This window comes from Passer domesticus, chromosome 2 (genome assembly GCF_036417665.1).
Source record: "Passer domesticus isolate bPasDom1 chromosome 2, bPasDom1.hap1, whole genome shotgun sequence".
Taxonomy (NCBI): domain Eukaryota; kingdom Metazoa; phylum Chordata; class Aves; order Passeriformes; family Passeridae; genus Passer; species Passer domesticus.
Window position 1 is genome coordinate 75594313 of NC_087475.1, and position 23089 is coordinate 75617401.

Genomic DNA, 23089 nt, shown 5'->3' on the forward strand with positions numbered 1-23089 from the left:
ACAAGTTGATGTCTGCAACAATTACCTTTATAGATGTAAACAGATCATTCCACCACATTGCCACAAATTCATGTGTACAGTTAAATGCTCACAACTGATGATTCATACTATAAGGGAAGTCGGACAAAGTAACTAACCCAAATAACAAACAGATCTAAACTTGGTTCTCCTATTCCAAAGTGGATTTCAAAATATTCACCATTGCAAAAATAATTTGTAAAAGTGACAAATATCTGTGCAAGGAAATTTTTGATTTTTAGAACAGGTGTGGGACACATTATCACACTTTATTCTGAAAGAAACTTCTGTAAGTATCAGTGGAAGTTTTTTTGGTGACTTTTTCTTTCTTTTTTTTTTTTTCTTCTGAATAAAGTGTCCAGGATTCGGTTTGAAGTCTTTATTATTTTCATGCAACAAACTTCATTTTTTTCTCCAGTCTACTGAAGAATTTAATTAATAAAGTTTATAATGAAAAAATATCTTTCTATTATGTGAAAAAAGGCTATAATTAGAATTTCTGAGGTAAGACTCTATCAAGAGTATATCAGTCAAAACAGTGATGGTGATTCTCAGTCACCTAATGAAATTGCCTATCATCTTTGATGCCCTAAGGTGACCTGCTTGACCCCAAGGTGCTGTTCTGCAGGTGCTTTGTGCCTGCCTTTTACAGACAGGTCTGATACCCTCAGTATAAGGCATCCACCTATAGGCCACTGAATCAATTTCTAAATCTGTGTGGAATTACAGTCTTGGGGAAAAACTTACCCCACATGCCTGGAAAAGTACATACACCAGCTAAAACATCCAGAGGGAGAGGTCACATATACAGCATGAGACAGGCAAGGGTCACTCTGCTGGTGTAAGAAATGGGGGACAGGCTGTGTATCCTAGAGCATCTTGAATGTCACTGAATGCAACTGAATCAATACCCTTTGTAAAGTCATCCACATCTCGGTGACTTGGTTGTGAACTGGATCCTGCCCTTGAAACTTAATCCGCCAACACCGAGGACATCTCATTCAGATATTGTAAGCCACAATGCAGATGCAGCTCATCATCAAGCTTTGGTTTTTAAGGAATTCTGTGATTTTTACGTTTTGCAGTCTCAGAGTTAAGTACAGAGTTGGCTCTATCATGAAATGTATTGAAGAGTTTGGATTAGTCTTCTGAGCTTACTTCCCTAAACTCTACCTCAGCAACCTGGGACCATATTTCTGAACCTGTAAAACTAGAGATGATCATTCTCCCTAGCTAGACAAGTCCCGTGTTTTACCTCAGTGTTAGAGCAGGGCTGCAAAGACCAGCCCTTCTTCAGTCATGCAATGAGCCTGCTGTGCATTTGGAGATGTTACCATCCCACCCCAAAGGGACTGCCTCTGCACAAGTAGGAAATCTGTCCTTTGCAGAGCGCAGGAGGCTGTGCATCACACGAGGTGCAGAACAAGAGCTAGAAATGGCAGTTGGTAAAGAACATCAGCTGCCCCCTGCTGCCTCCTCTCCCTGGGCTGCTTTGCACCATGTAGCTAACTGGGGATAGGGCTGAGAGCCTAAACCAAATTTGTAAAATAACTTCTACGTGCTCTCACTATGTTACAAACAAAGAAAACATTTCGCCAAGGAGAAAACACTGTACTAAGTTCTTTGGGTGCAGAGCTGATTCATTATAATGCAGTTTCTATGCAACAGGCATACAGCCACACTACAGCAAAGTAAGCATAGACACATAAAAGCTGAAGAAACGAGGACAAATCAACTTGTGCTATTTGGCTTTAGGCAAAAATTAAAGCGAGCCATGCTGAAAACCTGTAAGCTTTTCCTATGCTGCCATGACATCTGTCTTTGAAGACTGAAAAATCTGACAGCACTGCTTGCAGAAGCTTTTCAGTTTTATGTTGGAAAATATGCATGCAATCAGAATTAAATGTGTCATCTACAATGGTTCAACTTCCCTTCAACATGAAGAGGGCAATGAAGAGGTGAAAAAGTCTCTGAGGCATTTGCAACATAACAAAGAAGAAAAAAATAACAGGAATCTGAAAGTTATTCTAGTTAAATGTTTCTTTGTGTGTGTGATCATATGCTTGCAGATACTAAATACATTGTCCTAGCAGGCCAATATTAAGAATCATGGTTCTATTCTGCCTTCAGCATCATGTGTACAGCACCCAGAAGAGTACATGGGAGATGGGCATGATAAGGCAGAATTCACCATATATTCTTATTCAAACCAAATTCCAATATATTTCTCTTGCACTGTGATTTTGAAACATGGAAAGGGGACAGTTTTGGTCAAGAAGCTGTGCTGCTTTCAATTAACTGCATTTATCCAAAAATGACATGCTGCATAAACACAGGGCATGCTTTGGAATATTAATTCAGCTTTTTGGTTTTGCAAATGACCCCACCAGTCCCTTCAATACAGGGGCTGGAAAAGTTCTTTTGAAGATAACATTTATTATGCACATCAAAATGCTTCAATGCAAACAGGACAGGCAAGATAACACATTTTAAAAGCTTTCTTGTTTTCTTTTTTTTCCTTTCTGGTGAACAGAAACTTTTCTATTACTTTTCATTATTGTATTTTAACTTGCTTCTCCTAAACTTGGAGCTATTTATGGAAATTACAGTATTCATGTGTGAGAGCTTCAGTCAAAGGTATCAGGATTGGTTTGAGAGGAAAATTTCGACTGAAAGCTTGTAATTCACATCGTTCTCTTCTCAGCTTGGCAAAGTTGAAGGTTAACATCATCTGTTCTAGACATTTCAGATTAGTCACAGAACTTTTCTTGGTGGTTCAGTGCCTGGTCATCCAGTCAGAGGAACAGTAATCCATATGGAAAAATTAGCTCAATGTTACTAGACTGGTGGTTAATACTTGAGCCTTAGTTAGGAATGTTCGCAGCATCTTGGGACTCTTTTCTTCCTTGATCAATTTCTTAAAATAGGATTCTTCATCAGAGGCTGAAAAGAGGAGGACTGTACTGAAGTATATTTTTTTTCCATCACCGTGTCTTTTTTTTTTTTAATTTTTATTGTTTTAGGAAAAATATACATATATTTAAAATTTCCCATGCAAAAATAAAATTAGAAGTTACACAATTTGGTTAGGAGTTACATTCTGAATTCCTGTATAGTAGTTTGTTTTGTATCCTGCAATTATAACCTTCAACAGGAGATTTGTTAAGACATAATTACTGCATAAATGCTGATACAAACTGCTGAAAATCTGGTAATTAACTGTATTCTTAGTTAAAAAATGTCTTGATGCTTTCCTTTGGATTACTTTAAACTCTGTATTGAGTAAGAAAATTTATTTCTTTATAACACCTTCAGAATATTCCTTCCCATTTGAGACACAGTTTATTGGGTTAACATGTCTTGTCTAAATGAAGCAGGTGAAAAGGGCAGTGAACTGAGATGTAAAATCTTAAAAGCGGTCACGTAAAGGTCACCCTTTGCCAGTTGGCTTTGATAAACATCAGCTTTAAAGGGCATATCTGACTTCAGAGGAAAAAAAAAGTTAAATATTTTGTTTAAAATACAGATTTGTAAGAATCAATTGTTTTGAAAAATTGTGAATTAAAAATGTAAATGAATGAAGCAACTCATTCTCATTTGCAACCACTCTTTAAAAACACAATAATCCTGAAAAATCAAACTCCAAATCTATATAGATTTTATTAAAATGGAAATTTTACTGCAATGCTGAATGAACATTAAGAATGCATTTACTAAATTCATGTTTTCATTTACAATTAACAACAGATAATCCAGTTTTGACTGGCTGACTGAACCATACTACTTAGAGCTTTAGCTCTTGCTAAAGACAATTATTGAGTTTATAATTTACCAGGAAAAAAGGACACCGGCATTACAGTAATCTCATTTTATACCCTCTGTTTTATTCTGTCATTTAAAGGTTTTGGGTTTTTCTTTTATTCCAGTGTTCTGTGAGACAAGATTTATCAATTAGAGGTTGTAAGAACTCGTATCCCTGAGACTTATTTTAGCAAAAAATGGAAAAGACTGAATTAAAGAAAAAAATTACCACAACTCAATTTTTAAAACTTGATTTGAAGTGAATCATTATATTAAATGCATACCAAAAAAAATCTGTGCAGACATGACAGTCAGTATAATTAAGATGTATGGCTCTCATCCTCCCACCAACCTAGGAACTGGCAGACTAAATTTGATCATAACTGCGTAACTAGAAATGAGATTGTGTCACACACCAGTATAAGCATTAAAAAAAAAGAAACACCTTACCAAAATTGTAGTGACAACTACTGTTCTATTCTCAATGGCTGCAGTGTCATTTCCAAGTGTAGGTTCATGCTGAATCAAAACTAATTTATCCATGTCATTCCAGTAACCAACCTGCAAAACAAAACGTGTATCATTTGCAGTAAGGTCTACATTCTGAGTAACTACAAATATAAACTACTATAAGAACAAGAGTGATCCAAAGATGGTTTTGTCCAAAGGAAGTGCTGTCATGTTAGACATGGGAGGATGCATCTATTACTTTGGGTGTACCCCCTTGCACCCCTGCTGCACAGAGACAGACCTGGTGTCCCCTCCACTTTGCTGCTCCTGAATGATCTGAGCTACTTACTTCAACCAGAGACACAAGGTAAATCCCATTTTCATTAGCTTGAATCCTTCCTGGGGCATAAATGAGATATAAGAATTTTTTCTCCCCACAAGAATATTTTAATTTGTTAGTCCTCCAAATGTTTTGGTCTTAGACCGAGGAATGAAAGACATGTGGATGACAGTTTTGCAATCCCATGGCTGATCTCAATTCCTTGTTCCATCATAGGCTTCCCAGGAGACCCCAGCTCCAAGATTTATACTGGGCTTGTTCCACTTAACTGCTAGCACTGACCTTTTATTACCTACATTAGAAACCCTGTTATTTGTGCTTTTTTTACACTCACAGGACAGACAGTACCAGCAGACAGTGACTCAGCTCATGCAGGATAAGCATCCTTCCTAGAAAGGTGCTTGCTTTTCCCACTGACTGCAAAGCATGGTGAGACTGAATTCTTCCTAAATATATCTCTGGAAAGTGCCTACAGGGAGGTGGAACAAATCAGTTTTTTCTCTCCTTGGCTGCATTTAGGCTGCTATAACCCTTCCCTGAGCAGCTTTAAGGTAAAACAGCTGCCCTTGTTTGTTGCTGGCAATTAACTTCTCTAGGGTCAGATTTGAATCAGTTGTCCTTGTAATCCTGTGGAAGAAAACCCCCAAACCTAATTTTTTCCCCTTTTTGCCCATTCTCTTTTTGCAGACAGATCATGGCTGTCTGTGCATCCACTGACAAGGCTGCTGGGGCTTCTTCCTCTGGCCCAGCACTGACAGCACTCAGCTCCATGTCAAACGGACAACGTGAACACAAACGTGTCAGTAGCACAGCGCTCAAATCCCACCTCAAGGGGCTCCCCTGCTTGCTGAGAGACTAATGAATTGGGAGACTGATCTTTCTTCCCAGCATGATTTAACAGACACATGATCTAAAAGGTTGCTGTCAAAGAGATGCAATTGAACTAGGCACAGCTCAGTTTCTGGGAGCACCTGGGGACGAGTCAGCAGCAACTGCCCCTTGCTCCCTTCCTTGGTTAATTAGGAGTGCACAAGACCAAGAGTTGGGAGAGAGGAATATCTTGTTTATCTTACTAGAAGAGGAACAGGAATTTTAATGGAAAGTGGGCTCCAGGCAGAACTTCAATGTGAAGCAAACATGCACAAACTGTGCATACACAACAGGTTCTGGTATATTTAGTTGAAATGATCCTTTTCTTTTTGAGATTGCTCTTACAGCACTGGAGCCTTGATTTAGGTGTCTGCAGCTAACAGGAAGTGTCAGCAGTGCTGATATAGTGGAGAGGAAGGTTTTCTTCCTAGTAGTATGCATTTATAACAAATATTCTTTTTCACCCAGGCAGCCATACAGCCACAGATAAAATTGATTATTAAAAAACGTGGAGTTCTTGTCAAAAAAGAGTGACCAGCTGAAGGCAAAATATGTACTCCAAAATCTGTCAGTTTGGGGAACTATTATGATAGTGAATTGTGATTTTTCATTGTGCAATTCTTCACTGCTATAAAGTTCAGAAGGAAAGCAGAAAATGAATGATATACTGTGCTACAGAAGTAAGTACCATATGAAAATTCAGACAGAGTTAAAGGCTTTATTTGAGAAATGACAGGCATCTTTTAAAGGAATTTCAGCTTTTGTGCATTGGTGTGAGCTTGTATATATTCAGTGCTAACCTGCACTAAAGTAACTCGGGAACTAGATTACTGAATAAATATGAAAGATATGTCATGACAGTTGTATAAAAGTATAGAGATACACAGTCACTCTGAGAGCACTAAATAACAGTATGCTTTCCCATAAATACCTCAGCTCCACAAGGAAAAAAATCCTCAAAGGACAGGATTGAATTTAGCTATAAAAGTACCTCCAATTCTATTTGGGTTGCAATTGAACTTCATAGCAGTTGCATCCACTTATACAGAGGCTGAATGAATCTTTTAGGAAAAAAAATACTGCAAAAATATTTGCCTCAAAGTAAATTTGCCATTAACAGTTTGGCATTTGAATGTACAGAGTCTTTTCTGAAGGCCTGTGCACCTTTAGTAACACAGAAGTGATTCTGTTGGAGCTCACATGCCACTGACAGCAAGAGAATACTGAAATGTTTTGGTAACTAATTTTCATGTTGCCAAGTTGGAATCCAGAAGCCAAATCTTAAGACTGCCTTATGCATGCAATGTAATGTATATACTTTGTTTACTCTTTCTTTTCCATTTTGTTTTTTTATTTTGGTGACAGGATGCATGGTGAATGACACAATTACAGAATTACTGAGCTGGGAAGGGACCTCTGGAAGTCATTTGGTCAAACCTCTTGTTCAGCCTAAAGCCAGTTGCCCAGAACTATGTCTGGATGGTTCCTGAATGTCTCCAAGGATGAAGACTTCACAACCTCCCTGCACAACCTGTGGCAATGCTTGGTCACTCTCAGAGTACGAAAAAAGTATTTCCTGATATCCAGAAAGAACCTCCTGTGTTTCAGTTTGTGCTCATTGGCTCTGGTCCAGTCCCTGGGCACCAGTGTAAAGCCTGTATCACTTGATCACAACCCTCCAGTCACAGGAGCCATTCCATTACACCTCTGTGATCCTTGTCCTCCTACCCTTTCCCCTCACCAGCACGTTTTGTTACTGCTCTGCAAAGAAGAACCAAGTAAGAAGTGCTGCATAAATGAAACTAACGTGAGCATAGGCTAATATTTCCTTTTTTACTAAACCATGTGGAAGTCTGCCTCTTTCTAGCTGTGCTGTTTTTTAATGGTCTCTTCACATATTCAAAGCTGTGGGCAACAAAAATCACTTTCCTAAAGATTAGAGCCATGCATTACTCTGACTGGAAAGGCAGCTGGGTGACTCATAAGTCATGTTATGTTGGACATGAGAAGAAGACATTAATAGTGAAGGCCTCTTAGTCCAATTAAGTACAGTCATTTCTCACATATTATATAGGATTTGTCAGGCTGGACCACAGAACTGGTCCGACGACCACATATAAAGCACTATCTCATACATGAGAAAGAAATTCTTGTGAATAGCCAGATCTGTCAAAGCTGTTATGACTTGTTATGTCAAATACAGGTATAGACTTAGGAGTAGCAGAAAGGCATGACTAAAAGGAAAGAAAAGCACCTTGGGCCTCTAGCACAGCTCAGACATAGCTCCTCTGTTTGCAATCACCCTCCCCTTAAACTGCAGGCAAGAAGAGAGGATGGGGACAACCCTGCAGTGGTGCCAGACAGCTCTCCCATAACGGGTGACAAAGGTTGAAACATCAACTCTTTTCAAAAGTTTGCTGACAAGCAAATTCCCTCATGAGTTACTGAAGTTGTGACATAATTAACCACATCTCTTTGCACCTTGCCTTTCCTCCTGTACAAGAGGGAATAGGGGATGGAAAGGTCATAATTCACTGTTTCCTTCAGTGTACCCCAGCCATCCATATATCCTCCTGGCTGGCAATGGTGTGGCACAGAGGCTGGAAGGAAGCTGGGCTGGTAGTAAGACACATTTTTTCACAAGACAGGAGACTTTCCAAAAAAGGAAAGACAAACTCACCTTTTCCAATTTATTCTTCAGCCATCTGTCACACTTTCAAAAGGCAACTGCACCAACAGGCCTTATATGCAGGCCCATGCTTTGCTTTGGTCTGTGGCTCTATACTGTGATATAGTGGCAAGTTTTTCATCCAAGTGTGTAATTCTGCTCTGGGTCTGCAGTTTAACACTCTGCCTTCTCAGCTATGTGGCAGGTAACTGTCTCCAGGGACACACAGTTCACCTGGTAGTATTTACTGCACTTGTCACCTCTGGCCAACAGCAGAGGACTCTTTAACTCAATTTTGATTGTTTTGGGCCTACTCCAGCAGCCATGAGTGCCCTATTCACCATCACCTGTCCCCTTTTCTTGTTGTGATGACCTCACAAACAAAATAGGTTACAAGGAGTCAAAAAAATGAAAATTCTTGAGCTTGAGTACATTCTCTGCTCTTATTTGTTTTATACTATGATAAATGGACAAATTTCAGCACAGAAGAGAAAGGATCAACAAAGTACCCAAGCTTATATTTTCAAAGTGATTGGGATGAGTGATAATGAGCATTCAGACATGAAGGATCTGCTTAGACATGTATTAATGTGCATTTGCTTGCAAACAACCAAGCCAATCAAGCACACAGGATTAGATACTGCAATAAATTTCAGAAAATGCAAGTATTCAGGTCATTCTCTCTTCCTCCTCTCTCCTCTTCTGTCCTTTCATCCTTAAAAGCCCAGTGTTGGTTACAGCCTATGGTTCATGTTTGCACAGAATGTACAAATCAGCTTGCTTAAAAATGCAAGTAACTTTCAAGACAGGAGTCTTGGGATAAAATACAAGAAATATCTACTACTCAGAATTCTGACCATTTTCCATCAGCCAGCAGCCTAGCAACATGTCATCCAGCTGGTATTCATTAGTATGCCTGACTGATTGGCATCCCACCACTCCAAGATGCACACTTGTTTTTGTGTTCCCCAATTTGAGGCACTGAATCATAACATCTAGTAGAAAAAGCAGCTAAACCTGTTTTCACCAGAAATATCCATGTACTAAGCATTACCTTTTCAAACTGCAGAGTCCACTTTAATATAAGTTTGCATAACCAATTCATCATACACAGCTCATTTCTATGATATCAGGATAGCAATGTCAGCACAAACCTTCCTAGGGCCAGTATTTTTCAGCTCAAAGACATCCATGGTGTAGTTGACTCTGCGCCCGTAGTGGTCGAACTGAACATTTCCGGTCAAGCCTTGTATTCGAACCTACAAATGGAAGAAAATCCATTGTGAAGATCCAGCTTTACGCTTTTTATTTCAAAAGTCACAGAGCAGTACAAGTTATCATGGCTACATCCTTAGATTACCATAAGAACCCTACTGTAGAACAGTTCAAAGAAATAAAGTTGGCTACTTTATATTCTTTTTTCCTGTCAAACCATGCTCAAAACAGGCTTAGATATGTTAGTATCTAACTGCTAACAAAGACAAAAAGTGGACCTTCCCTTCTTTCATGCTGTGCAGATCAACACCTTCCAGCTGCAGATTTTAAAGAGAATCTGAATTCTCTAAAGAGAATTACTGTTCTCATCACTCCTGGGGGCATATGAAAAAACCTGAAGGAAGTTTGACCTGAGCTCACGTGTCTTTTTAGCTCCAACTCCCACTTGACAACAATCTTAGCCCCTGCAAAGCAGTTTACTGTGAGGGAAAATGATACAGGGCTGATATGGATAGGGCTTGAAAAGGGTTTTTTCAAAGCATTAGAATGAAGAAGGTCAGATCTGAAGCCTTACAATTGGCTGTGGTAGTTTCCCACCACCAATGCTGCAGCTGAAACCAGAGCATTTTTTCTTTCTTTCAGCACTTTATTGTGTCACTGAAGGATACCCAAGCTGTGATCCTTGTCCCAAAGAAGTTGTGGCCATATTGCTGATGGCTTTGATTTTACCAGGATCTGGCCATGAAAACCTCTTTGGCAGAATTTGAAGTCTCCTGCTGTCTGCCTGAGCACAGAAGCCTGACTTAATGTTTCTCTCAATTGTTACAGATCTGTGCATCTGCACAGAATACGTGAAGCATACAAAATGCTTTATTTCTCTCCCTAAGAGTCTGGATGTGGCTTGAAATCACTTACTGTTTGCCTCTGTCCATTTCTATCTGCTGATTTTTCTCCAGGACTGAAACCTTGGCTTCCAGGCATGGAGCAGCCAGCTCTGTCAGCAGTCACTTCTCTTCGGCAGTTTCTCCTGAGAGGAGTCTGCTCATTTGCAATGATTTAAATTCTACTGCAGAATTTATTTTTTTTTTTTTGTTACTGTCCCATTCAAAGGAAAGGCTAAATCATCTTGACAGAGATCTGGAACTTTCTAGGCATCCATATTCATCAGGAATTCAAAATCCTGAAATAACCCATGGCTCTGGGTTATTTATTTTTAAAGAAAAAACCCAAAACTACCTATGTGATTTCCCTGGGAGAAGTCTACTTTTATTGAAGATGACAGAAACATATGTGAGAGGTTATATTATGTGGTTATATCTTTTCTTCTTAAATGACAATATCCGTACAGCCAGGTTATTTGCAATAGTAACAAATGAACTCAGCAGTGCAGTGGAGGAGGTTCCAACTGTCTCAAAAGATTCTAACAGTAGCTTCAAATAGTAGTACCTTTCTGCCTTCATTCCAAGTTACAAATCAGAACCTGAACAGCCCAAGCTACTTCCAATTTTCAAGGAAAAAATAATTTTCCCTCTCCTATTACAACCCTTGTCAAGTCATGTAGGTGCAACTGGTATCCAACATTCTAAAAGATTCCCAGAATAAAGCCTCCCCTTACCTGTTTTAATGTCCTCTCCATATCAATTCCTTGACCCCATGGGGCTGCAGGGTTGGCAAGACAATCACCAGCATTTCCTCTCCTTGAAATATCAATTTTCTGTTTTCTAAGATTACGGAAAGTTTCAGCCATCACGAGCACTCCATCATATGTCAGTGCAGATGTATACTAAATAGATGGACAAACACAGCCCTTCAGAGTTGACAAAAAAATTCTGCTGTTTCAAGATAATTCTAGTTTGATTCATTATACAGCAGTTTCTATATCTGCGTTTAGGAAACAGCTCTCCTCAAAATCAAAAGCCATTTTGTCTAAGGGACAAATGTAGGACATTTCAGTAGGTACAGATTTAAAATTGTATTTCCTAAGGGTAGAAAAATCTGCATCTTAAGAATTAATTAAAAAGAAAACAAATTAAACTTGAAATATTCAAATACTTTTCCTTTTTTTTTTTTTTTACTTGACTTATACAATATGGAATAACCCCATCCACTCAACTTATTCAAAAGAAAAGAAGGAAACAGTAAGTCACTGAGAAAAAAAAAACCTGAAAAAAATGCACAGATGATGAGCAGACATTCAGGCTACTGGAACTATTAAGGAATGATCAGGAATAGATTCTTCCTATTGGAAAACCTGTGTTGGATCTCTTCCTGATACCCTGAGCAGTCTGTGTTTCTACACTAACTACAGCAACTGCTCTAGGTTGATAACACGCCAAACGAAACGTTTAGAACAAGTCTTGGCAGATGTTAGCCTGGAGCCACAGAAACAAAGGGGTGCTTTCTCAGTATGGTCCTCTGATAAAAACAGTGCATCAGGACGAGTTGTTCATGTGCCCAGGGCTGCTATTGATATGCATGCTAACTTCCAAAATTCAAATACCACTATTCAAATCTAATTTCCTTCCTTTCCATTGTCTTGCAGATTATAAGGTCTTTGAGACATGATTTATCTTTATAGCCTCAAATTTTGGTTATCCCGAGATGAATTATGTGTGATTCCAATTAATCATGCTGACTTCTCAGTAGCAGACAGAATAATCCTGCTTTTGTCACAAGGAGTCCTACAGGTAGAATTTTTCCTGTCACCCATAACTGGGGATGTCTGCATTCCAAGCTCTTGGTTTTGGTTTGTTTCTTTTTGGTTTTTGCAGGTTTTTTTAACATAAATTTTTGGAGTGTCACTGAATTCTGTAGCTATGTCTTGTAATACCCATGTTGATGCTCTTTCTAGACTTTACCAATCCACCAATGTCTCAGCCAAGGGAGGGCTGGTTGCTTATCTTTGCATAATGCCCAGCACAAAGGGGCCCATTTTCAAGCATGTGTGGTATGCATTAGTGCATATAATAACAGAACTACTTCGTTGAAGTCATATTCACAGCTGTGTTGTGATTTGCCTGCCAGGAAAATCATATGTCAAAAAATATTTTTTTTTCAATCTGTGAAGGATGAGGATAGAAGAACTCTGGGATGAGATTTAACTTTAAAATCATGCCTGAATCTGATTTTCACATGAGGTTTTGAGTGGAAAATTTCCAGAGGAAACCCCATATGAAAATTTAAAGGTAGCAAATTTACAGTTAAAGTGATATCTAGAAGAATTAATCTGTCAGGAAAGAGCTGCACTCCAGAGAAACCTAGATAATTAGACTAATTAATGTAAATTTTATTGAAATTAAGTTGTCATTTAAGCCTTTGACCTTTATCTGCTGTCGGTAAAGGGGTGAACTTGGAGAACAAGCGACAACAGACATTTAAGTACATCAGCAAAATGTGTTGCAGTTTTCATTTCCACCATACAAATGTAAGGATAGTCATGATTAATGGCCAGTAATAGTAAGATCAATTGCCTTCTCCTCTGCCTAAATATTAAAGTTTTTATTCATGTATTCAACAATGTTAATCAGAAATTAGAACACTGAAGTGATATTTTTGGTAGTGCTTCAGATTGAGAAGTACCTTTGGTGGGGTCTCAGATCCTGGGTATTCTCTCTGGTCCAGTTTCTTCCAGCGCTGCATCAGTTTAGTTACCATTGGGGTACTGAAATCCACTAGCTGAAATCCAGTCACATTGGCTCCCCCGTGCATAAATCTCTCCAAAGAAATATCTTTGAATCCCTAGAAAATCAATTTAAGATTTTGTTTTCCCTCCTACATCACTGTGGGTCCAATCTGTTCTAGGTCAACATGGCAGAATAAAGAACGCACAACAGCAGGATTCTATTAGAAGGCAAAATTTAAAACTTGGGAATAATGTTGAACCTTCATTCATAACTTCCATTTGTGTAATAAAGAAAAAAGCTAAGAAATAGATTGGCCAAATTATTGCTAGGGTGGTCTTGACAGCTAAGCAACACATTGTTGGGAATGGCAGACAGTTTTTAAAGAAATGCCTTTGGCAAATCAACTGAGAAATGCCTGCAGAATATTAAAGGCTTAATCCAATTTCCATCAAAGTTTCCGACTGGAATAAGCACTGTACTAATGCTTAAAAAAAATGCATCCCTTTTTTTTTTTTTTCGCATGTTTAAAACATTCTGTAAATACATTTACTACAGGATTCATTGTTTAGACTGAAAATGAGATAATATAATAGACATTAGAAGGCAGAAACAGCACATGAGGATCTCGCTGTTAGTGCAAGGAAAACTATAAAAACAACACTTCTGTTAAATAGGATTGTGGTAGCTCTTAGATCTCTTATAGATTGAAAACCTAGAGTGAATCCCAACACTGAAAGAGGAGATAAAGCACATATATCTCCTGACCTATTGGTTTCTCTGGCTAATCTGTTCAGCACAATTCCTTACTAGAATTTGCCTTTAGAGACAGAACTGAACTCCAATAAACTTCATAGTACAAACTGGTAAAGCACTAAGAAGCAAGCATGAATCTTTCTTCTCCCTTCCTAGCTGCTATGTCAAAGGCTAGCTCAGAGGCATCTTATTTTAATTTTCTTAAGTTCTTCTGATTGGTATTTATCAGTGAAAAGACAAGTGAAAACACAAATCTAGAAATATTTAAGAAAAAAAATTTGAGGGGTACTGGGATATGGACACAATATCCCAAGGGAAAAGCACTTGTTAAGGACAGAGATTTGATTCATGTCCTAAGGGTTACTGACAGTAAATATAAAAGGTGATGCATCAGGAAGTTATATTACCCACATAACTGAACAGACAGTAGATAACAAAGTATACCCCTGCTGAAGTAGATCAGATGTGCCCGTCTCCACTGCATACCTCACTAGCAGATTACTGCAACATCCAGTTCCTTGTTTACAGCAACTATTTTGCATGAGAAAAATTACTTGGGGAACCACAAAATTGTAATGCTGAAAAATCTAATTTATAAGACATAAGAGTACAGATGTCTCATTTGAAACACCTGAGGCTTTAAATAAAATCTGAAGTGGTACTAAGTGAAGGTTCAAGTGCAGCAAAGCACAATAAAATATTTCATGTCAACTAGAATTCCTTGAGGGTGAGTAGAAAGAAAACAGTTTAAAGCATGCATTAGACTCCGTCCTACATTCACTGTGCTTTGCCAGGCAGGTATTTTGGCCTAAAGAATGAGTCATTTGAATAATAAAATACTGCATTTGCTCTTTCTTTGCCCTCTTCTGATCATTAGCTGTGTGAATGTCCAGTTTAGCCTTAAAGTAAAGAGACTGAAGTAGTAATTTGACTGAAAATAGCTGATCTTACCGGAAAATACATGTTCCCTGGGGAATGTATAAAAGTTACCTCTGGAATTCTTATGCTATTACTAATAAAAAGATGAGTCAAAAATCATTATAGTTCTGTAAATTTTAACTCAGCTTCAAGATACATGTATCCTTTCTTTCTCCTACCTTGATTTTGATAAAATTTAGGAGTATTACTTACTATATTACTGTGCCCTTCCTATCTAGATAGCTGCAATAAGAAACCCAAGTTCTTTTCCACATCATAAAGAATGTATTATGTACAAGCACGTATTAGAGACAAATGGGAAATGTTGTGTGAAATTCTATAACTTCAAAGTAAAACTGAGTGCTTCACTTACCGAGTAGGGGTATAATTCTAGAAAAGTATCTTACCAGGTTGGCAACAATATAATGGTATCCTTTAACGTGCTTTCCCACGCTCACAATCTGTGGGAGAGAAATAAGACAAAAAAGGAAAAACAATGTCATACTGTTTTCTCCATAAAGGTGCTTTCATAGAAAACTAGATATAAAATGAAATGTATAGCACTGGTAATATAAGGCTGGGAGTCTTTTTGCAATAACGTAGCTATAACTTTCCAGGGGCTTAATAATGGGAAAAAGTTAAAATTACAGTGAGTAAAGTAATGAACTGGTAATCTGAGTGCCTTCTGTACTGAAAATCTTACAGTAGTATACTATTTTACCAAATAGAGCAATTATCTATGGGATACAAATTCAAAAGGAGGAGATGTCACACTAGCTAGAAAGCCTACCCATTGATTTGCTTTTTCATTTGAAATAAGTGCCGAATTTATGAATGAAACTGGGGCCTCTGATAAGAGACTGAGTGAGCTGAGCTGCAGCCTATGAAAAGGACTCTGAATGTGCCATCTCTTCAGAACAGCAAGAGGTTCCATTGTTGAATAGTATTAATTTTCTTATGTTTGTGAATACTTTTCTGGTTAAAAAAACCTTTTTTCCCACTTCTCTCAAAACAGGTTTATGTCTTTTGAACAGGTCGGGGAGGGGCTACTTGAATTTGCTTCCAACCCCTTTGGAGGTTTCCTCCCTAAATTTACCCTAAACCAGGACAATAGTCTACAGCTAAAGTGCTTGTATTTAAAAACCAAAACATAAACCTAAAAATCCCAAAGACACTAAACACCCAAGACATGACCAGATTGTTACCCTTCGTATAAATGAATTTTAGACTTAATAAAACTCCCAGACCAGTGATTTATTACCATTGCTACCATTTTATTGGGGGTGGTAGAGACGGAGGAGTCACAACTTTCCCTATTATAAGCTCAACACATGTGAGGAGGACACTCTCAAGTAATTAATTTTTCCATATAATAAAAAGTTTCAAGTCCTGGCTTGAAACTGGCTTCAAAAGAATTATGATCCCTGATTCCAATAAGGATTATGATCCCTGATCCCAATAAAGCTTATACATCTGTACTCATTCAGCAGTGCACGGTAACGAAAGTATTTGCCTCCTCATTACAGGGAAACTGATATAGGGTAAAAAAAATTACATTTTTAAATAAATACCACATCACAACCTCAAAGTGGACTGACATAATTTAAGATGATAGAATCATAGAATGGCTTGAATTGGAAGAGACCTTACAGATCATCTAGTTCCAACATCTCCCAAGTCTTTTTCCTCGGATCTGTTCTTAATCTATTCACCTTCATCTTGGGCAAATCTCCTTTTGAGATTTATTTTTGTGTTTGTTCCTATGAAATGCATGTAGATACCCCTGCAGAATTCTTGGATTTGATGTGAAAAATACTTAACATTTTTTAAAAAACCTGAAATTTGATGTTTTCATTGTATTCTCTCAAAACTTGTCTCTTTGGGTGTGTGGCACAAGTACACAGTTATGTATCACAGAGTTAACTTAACTTCCCTTATAGTCAGTGGAAAGAGCAGACAGTTTGAGGAAATGATTCAACTTATTCTAAAGCACATGTGTAAAACTAATTAGACAGCTTGTGCCCTGAAAGTGTGTATTTTTCTGCGTGTATTTTTTCATTGATGAGAAAGAGTTGATGGGGATTAGCTCTGATGCAGACACTATATTTTATATCCCTAATGCTGAGATGAATTTTATCCTAAACATGTTGATTATGCAGCCAGAAAAGAGAAGTAATGGTTTCTATTTTCAACCAAGACTGGGTACAATTCTGATTTTGAATTTGGAAAGAGTTACAGCTACTGATCACACAGACTTTGAAAACTGGGAACTGGTTATAGTTTAGGGGGAAAGTGGCTGTTTAGTGACATAGCTTTCTGTGAATATGTCATAGCTTTGAATATCCAAAATACACATGCAGTCACCTTTCTTTCTCAAATACTCAAAGCTGCAGACAGCTACAAAACAGGATATGAATTCTTGCTACCTGGACCACCCCCTTGTGCTTCACTGCACTTCTGCTCTGAGAGACATTGAGGCAAAGAACTTTAGTGTCTTTGTAACAGGGGAAGGAGTTTGACAGGTATTCAGTCTGGAATGTGAAGTCTCTCACTTTCCTCCTCTGTGAATTAACTGGTTAAGAGTGGCTAATGTTTTGAGATGAGATCTCAACCATTCCATTGATGTAAGAGTAGATATTACCCAGAAGCCAAAACAGGCCTGAGATTTTGTCAGATGACAGAGTGTTCCAGAAAGCCTTTGCTACAGAAGTTCATTAAGTCTGGGAGCACTTAAAGAACCCAAGCACTTCCTTGTGCACCCATCCATTCAGACCAAAAGCCAAATTCAATCACAGCCCAGAGGGAAGGTAGAGAGGCATTGTCTAACATCTACATTAGTAAACAGGGAAATTGGTGAGGTAAGTACAGCAAGTGTTGGTGCTAAGAAGCTGGCATCCATTGCATACAATTCAGGGATTTACAATGGACTCCCTCTAATCTGGTCACCAGACTGAGCTCACACTACACTTCAGGACACATCTTTTTTAGCATAATCCAAATAAAAACCAGTTCATGTATTTTGAGTCCAACCTTGATGTCAAACTCAGGAACCAGGAGAATGACAGCAAAAAACAACAACCTGTTCCAGGTGAGATACTCTGTGTTCCTGTGGGCTGCACTTTTTTAGACAGGCCCTGAGCATCTGTGAGGCAGGAGGCAGATTCACACAGCACACGGCTGAGCAGTCAGAACTGCCTTAATTTGAAAAGCAAGGTCCTGGAAGAGAGGGCAGTGCTGTCACAGGGACCTTTAGTGGCTCTGTCAGGGAGCTTCACACAGCTTTCACGCCTTGGCCAGTTGTGAAACTGAGCAGGGCTAAGGCATCAAAGCTGGGCTGTGCCAGTCGCACAAGCAGTGAAACACCAGAAAGCTGCAGATACAGTAGGTCAGGGTCGTGGTAGGTCAGGAAGGACCCTCTGCACATGTAACTGTGCTCTTCACTGCTTCAGGATGCTCTGATTGACAACTGTCCCAGTGCCAGCAACCCGGGGCAGCATGCAGTATTTCCATACTTATGGGCTATGCAGTACTTCCTCACACATTCTAAACATTCAGTTTTGCTCTGTACTCCCACTCTGGCTTCTTAAACACCACACAAACATAGTGCACCTGGCTTTTGCCACAGTGGGAGTTTAGGGTGACCTCAGCTTGCTCAGGGAGATTTTAGGAAGAAACTGCTGGGAAGGGTAAACCTTGCTTCTTTGGGAAAGGCTGAGAGCAGGTGTGAGCAGGATGCTGCAGTGGCTTTTGCACATTGATTTGCAAGTTTTAGTTCAATGACCAAGGTGACTAGTAACTAGAATCGGAGCTTTTAAAATACTTTTATTTGTAAAATTGCAGAAATTATTAATTAATCATCAGCATTAAAAAGAATGAGTCAGAAAATATTATCTGCTTCCCAACTTGCTATTAACACAGAAGACAAGGGTCATTCCATATTTTACCATGTAGTCACACTATTGGTGAATATCTAATTTCTGTAAATGAAACAGAACAGAATTTAAAAAAATAAAAAAAAGTGAGATATTAAGGCCATTGGGCTATCAAGTTTCTTTCAGAATCTAACACAATTTTGTTTGGTTGTTTTTTTCCCCCAAATATTACTGTTTATGTAAGTGTCTGCAGAAAGGTGAACTTCAAAAAAACCCAAATCAGCATTAGGATCTAATCACATTATATAATGCATACACATATAAGAAACTATAAAGAACAATTCATTGTGAGAATTTTAATTGCTGATCTACTATAACATAATTATGAAAATGCCTTATTCGGATTTCGGAATGCCAGTAGTAATCAAAAGTAACTAGAATTACACTGACTTCAAAGTTTGATAAAAGCAGGGCCAGTGAGATCCAGCTCGGGCTCTTGACACAACTCTGTGACTTTATGATACAATACTGTTCTTTCAATTTAGCTGAACAATAGCCTGGTCTAGGAAATTCAGAAACTGTTCTACTCTTGGAAAGAAGGGCTACCAGTGTCTGCTTTGATTATTTTCTCTGTTTTTTCCTGTGTGTGGCAAGGTCACTGACTTTGATAAAACCATTTGCAAACTTGCATCAGCATCGGAGCAGAGAATCTGGCCCCAGGTCATCCTCTGTTCTCTACTATTGTGAAATGGATATTGCACATAACTCATTTTAAAATAATGCTTAACTTCTGTAGCATGAAATGTCCCTCATTATGATTTACAGAAGATGGAGGTCAGTACAGCTGGAGTGAAAAGGACTTATTTTCGGTTAAATCTCTTCAAAGGGTTATAGCTGTGCATTACCAATCGGACTTTAACAAAGGTTTTCCTCTTTGGTATTGTGTCACAATACACTGCCTTAAGAAAAAGAACACCTGCAATAAAATGAAGTCTGCCTAATGCAATATAAAAAGAGTGGACACTTGTTAAAGACAGAAGATTGAGACCTGACCGGAAATATTGCAGCAGAAATGGTGATGATATAAACCACAACTGAAGAGGGATTTTACACAGCATCTGAACTCAGGATAAATCTTTCACAAAGCCATAAAAAAATCAATTGAGAAACAAGCCTAATTTTAACAATTAGTGCTCAGAAAAGGGCATTCTTACTGGGGACAGCGTGGACAGCCATTAGAGAGGATGCGAAAGAAGGCAGAAAACGAAGCAGATGTGACTCTGTCTCTCTTGTGAAGGCAGGTGCTGAGCTGGAACAGGGCTGTGCACACCTGCCCTTCTCATGGCTGGGCAGAGAACCATGCTTCCCACACAGACCCCATGCCCACCACCAGCTGGCAAAGCAGAGAGCCCTGTGCAGTGCAGGAAGCTGCAGGGGAAGAAGACCTGGAGAGGTGGCTCAAAGGTCATTAACCAGTGCCCTGAACATAGCTATTTGCTTCCTTCTGCTCCTAAAGTTGTTTGCATTCAAAGCCTACTCCATCCTAAGTAGGATGGGAAGACTCGTAAGGAAAAAGGAAGTGAGGAAAGAGATTAAGGGTGTAAGAAGAAGGTCATTTCACAAATCCTTTAAATAATTCATATTCATCCTTTGTCTCCTACTGCCTATTTGCTCTTTCAGCGATTGAAATAACTCATTTCTCATGTCCAAACCTCATCAGTTGTGTGCTGAACTAACAAAATGCATTCTTATTACTGGGCAGTGTGGGACTGTGTGCAAAATCCCAGCTGCTTCACAGAAAGGAACCTGTGCAGAGCTCCTCCTGGCTCTGCAGGGTGAGGACACTGCTGGTGGCAGTGCTGGCGGCTGGCTCCTTCAAGGAGAGCTATCAGTTTGCATTGACATTCCAGTGTTGCTTAGAAGCAGCTCCATAGACCTCTAGGGAAAAAAACCCAAACAAACATGGAGAGTAAAGAATGATGAAGAAAAGGCACTTTATGAATCTTCCATTCCCTCTGGGACTGAGGTGTGCAGAGAGCTGCTACTACATCCCTGAAAGTGGTATGAAGTCCAGCAATGCTGCTAGCAGCCCACGCTACTGTGTGCTGTGCACATGCCAATTTCTTTGGCTAATGACTTGCTCCTGTGGTTCCGTGAGAGCACAACTGAATCTGCATTTTATTCACGCAAATCTAACAGACATAGGGGAAAACTGCAGACAGACTATGCTGTTTCTGAAACAAGAGATAAAGAAATCTACATTATGCCACTAAACTACATGCAAAAGCCATGCTGTCTCTTGATAAATACTGATCTGTGTTCTGGTAGATCCTTTCTGCCAACAAATCTCTGTGCTCATGAAAAACAGGGAAGTAGGAATGTTGGAGCTAGTACTCTGTGTAACCCATGTGTCTGGTTAATTTTTGCCTTCCTGTATTATGTTGCAATTTATTGCAAAGTATCATGTTTTAATTTACTCTTAAATTAAATACGCTAGTAATGTAAATATGATTTTCAAAATGCCAAGTACTATCTTCAGCTAGTAGACACACTGGAAACTAAGACGAGAAAAAAAATGTTTTTAAAACCAGCCAAATTGACAACTTGATCAATTTAGAGAAATTCAGCAGTCAAACATTACTTTTTGAAGTTTAGCACTCCTGGGACAAATTGAGAGGAGATGAAGGAGGGGAATATCTTGGCTTCTGTACTTTTCTTCACACACACATTTATTTGCTGTTCATTTTGATGGTAATACTAACTACTACTACTACTGCTGCTATTACTACTGCTACTACTACTACAGCTGCTAATTTTTCATCTACTACTACTACTATTAGTTCTTCCTGTGACAACCCACTCCATTTTACCTATCAGAGAGATTTAGTTTTCAGTGCAAACACATTCATGATATTTCTCAGCAACATATCTCAAGGCTCTTTAAGGCTGAGGAATCAGCAGTGTCAAGGAACACATTGAACAACTGATTTAGTTAGACAGCTGTGAACAGCATTCAAGACACGGGGCAGCTACTTCCCCATTATGCTTGTTAATAACAATTGTTAGCTGTTATTAATTAGAGTTTATTGGCTTGCAGTTTTTACAAGATTAATGATACTAGTACTTTGTGGCAATTTTACATCCATGTGTAAATTTTAATATTACACAGGACAATGTAATTCTTTTTATTATTATGTATCGGTTAAGCTGTGTATATTGAAGCATTAAATCTGTGCCAGATGCTCCATAACAGTTTTCACCTCTGTGTTTAAAGGCAAATAAGCCCTGGATGAGCAGTGAGGCTTGATCTTGATGATACAAAGCACTGACAGAGCTGAGACAAGTGCTCATCTACTGGGAAACATCCTATTTAATTCTTATGGTATGGGGAGAGCAGGGTGCAGTAAAAAACGGACTGGAATCAGCCTGTTTGGTACACCAGGAGCTAGACTGATGATCTCTGACAGCAAAATTGATTCACTATGCAAAATTCAGAAGAAAATGCTGTTCACAGTGGACACTGGAAGGCTCTGATCACACAGAATGCTGAGGTTTCAACTTTGTCCGATGGAGACGGTGGGAGAGGATGGAGCTGCTACAGATGGAAGAAGAAAGGACATCCATTGCCATTCATGCAGAAAGGAGAAACATTTATTTTCTGAATATAGTCCTCATCATGTGGATGTGTTTATGGACATATCTGTTTGTATAAATATAGAAACAAACACAGTCATGTTACTGCATACGAAAAACCCTAGAAAACAGAAATGAGGAGTAGCAATATTCTCTTTCAGAAAGAAGTAAACATAAAGGTTCTAGGCAAATGCAATTACAGTTAGCTTGTGTTTTCAGCTTGCTTTGCTGAATTTCACATGAAGGTCATTATGGAGACGCAATTAAATTGAATTTCTGGTCAAAATCTGAAAGGGCTACCAGAAATAAGGAAGAACTAGCAGACTACACAGTAGCAGAGAATGACAACCAAAATGCTGGAGAGGTATCTGTTTAGTGAAGGACTTTTTTAGATACAGTCACACAATATAGCACAGAGGTTGGTCTGATCACTCTGTTATCCCTTCTGGCTGTTTCTGATGCCAGCACATTACGGGTTTGCAAGATTTAGTGCAAGATGGTACACACTTCACTCACTCATAAGGTATTTCTACCTCAAGAGCTGTCTATAGGAATGTAAAAAGAGTACTGTGAATTAAAGGAGCTCATCTGTGTCCATCTGTTCCTTATTTCATGGCCTGACTCTCAGCCTGACACACCCAGCACAGCAGGACAGGCTGGGTACACACTGGAGTGAAAGAGGCCTTTGCCAGAAAGCTCCTGGGCTTCTGGTTTGAGTTTCCCATGGGCCAATCATGCACCCTCTTGGCAGAGAAAGCCAACAGCCTCTTGGACTGCATTGCCATCATGGTGAGGGAGGTGATCCTGCCCCTCGGCTCAGCGCTGCTGAGGCACATCGGCCATGGAGTGCCCACTGCTGGGGCCACCAGTACAAAAGAGACATGGACGTACTGGGACAGCCCAGAGAAACACCAAAACGTATCGAAGC

General features: G+C 39.0%; 1 protein-coding gene across 8 annotated transcripts in view; it reads right to left on the bottom strand.

Moving 5' to 3' along the window:
* The window catches only part of GRIA4 (glutamate ionotropic receptor AMPA type subunit 4), a 215441-nt gene that overhangs the window by 59450 nt on the left and 132902 nt on the right, over positions 1–23089 (bottom strand). For 7 of the 8 annotated variants that reach the window (XR_010356415.1, XM_064409391.1, XM_064409389.1 and 4 more), the window contains 5 exons: positions 15064–15117; positions 12942–13100; positions 10978–11145; positions 9302–9406; positions 4270–4380 (listed from right to left, as the gene is read on the bottom strand). Coding sequence is in view for 7 of the 8 variants with exons in the window: in XM_064409391.1 (XP_064265461.1) it covers positions 4270–4380; positions 9302–9406; positions 10978–11145; positions 12942–13100; positions 15064–15117 (597 nt within the window). In the remaining variant the exon portion in view is untranslated. Of the gene's footprint in view, positions 1–336; positions 2962–4269; positions 4381–9301; positions 9407–10977; positions 11146–12941; positions 13101–15063; positions 15118–23089 lie in introns of those variants that run through there. The other variant, XM_064409396.1, reaches the window with a different exon arrangement.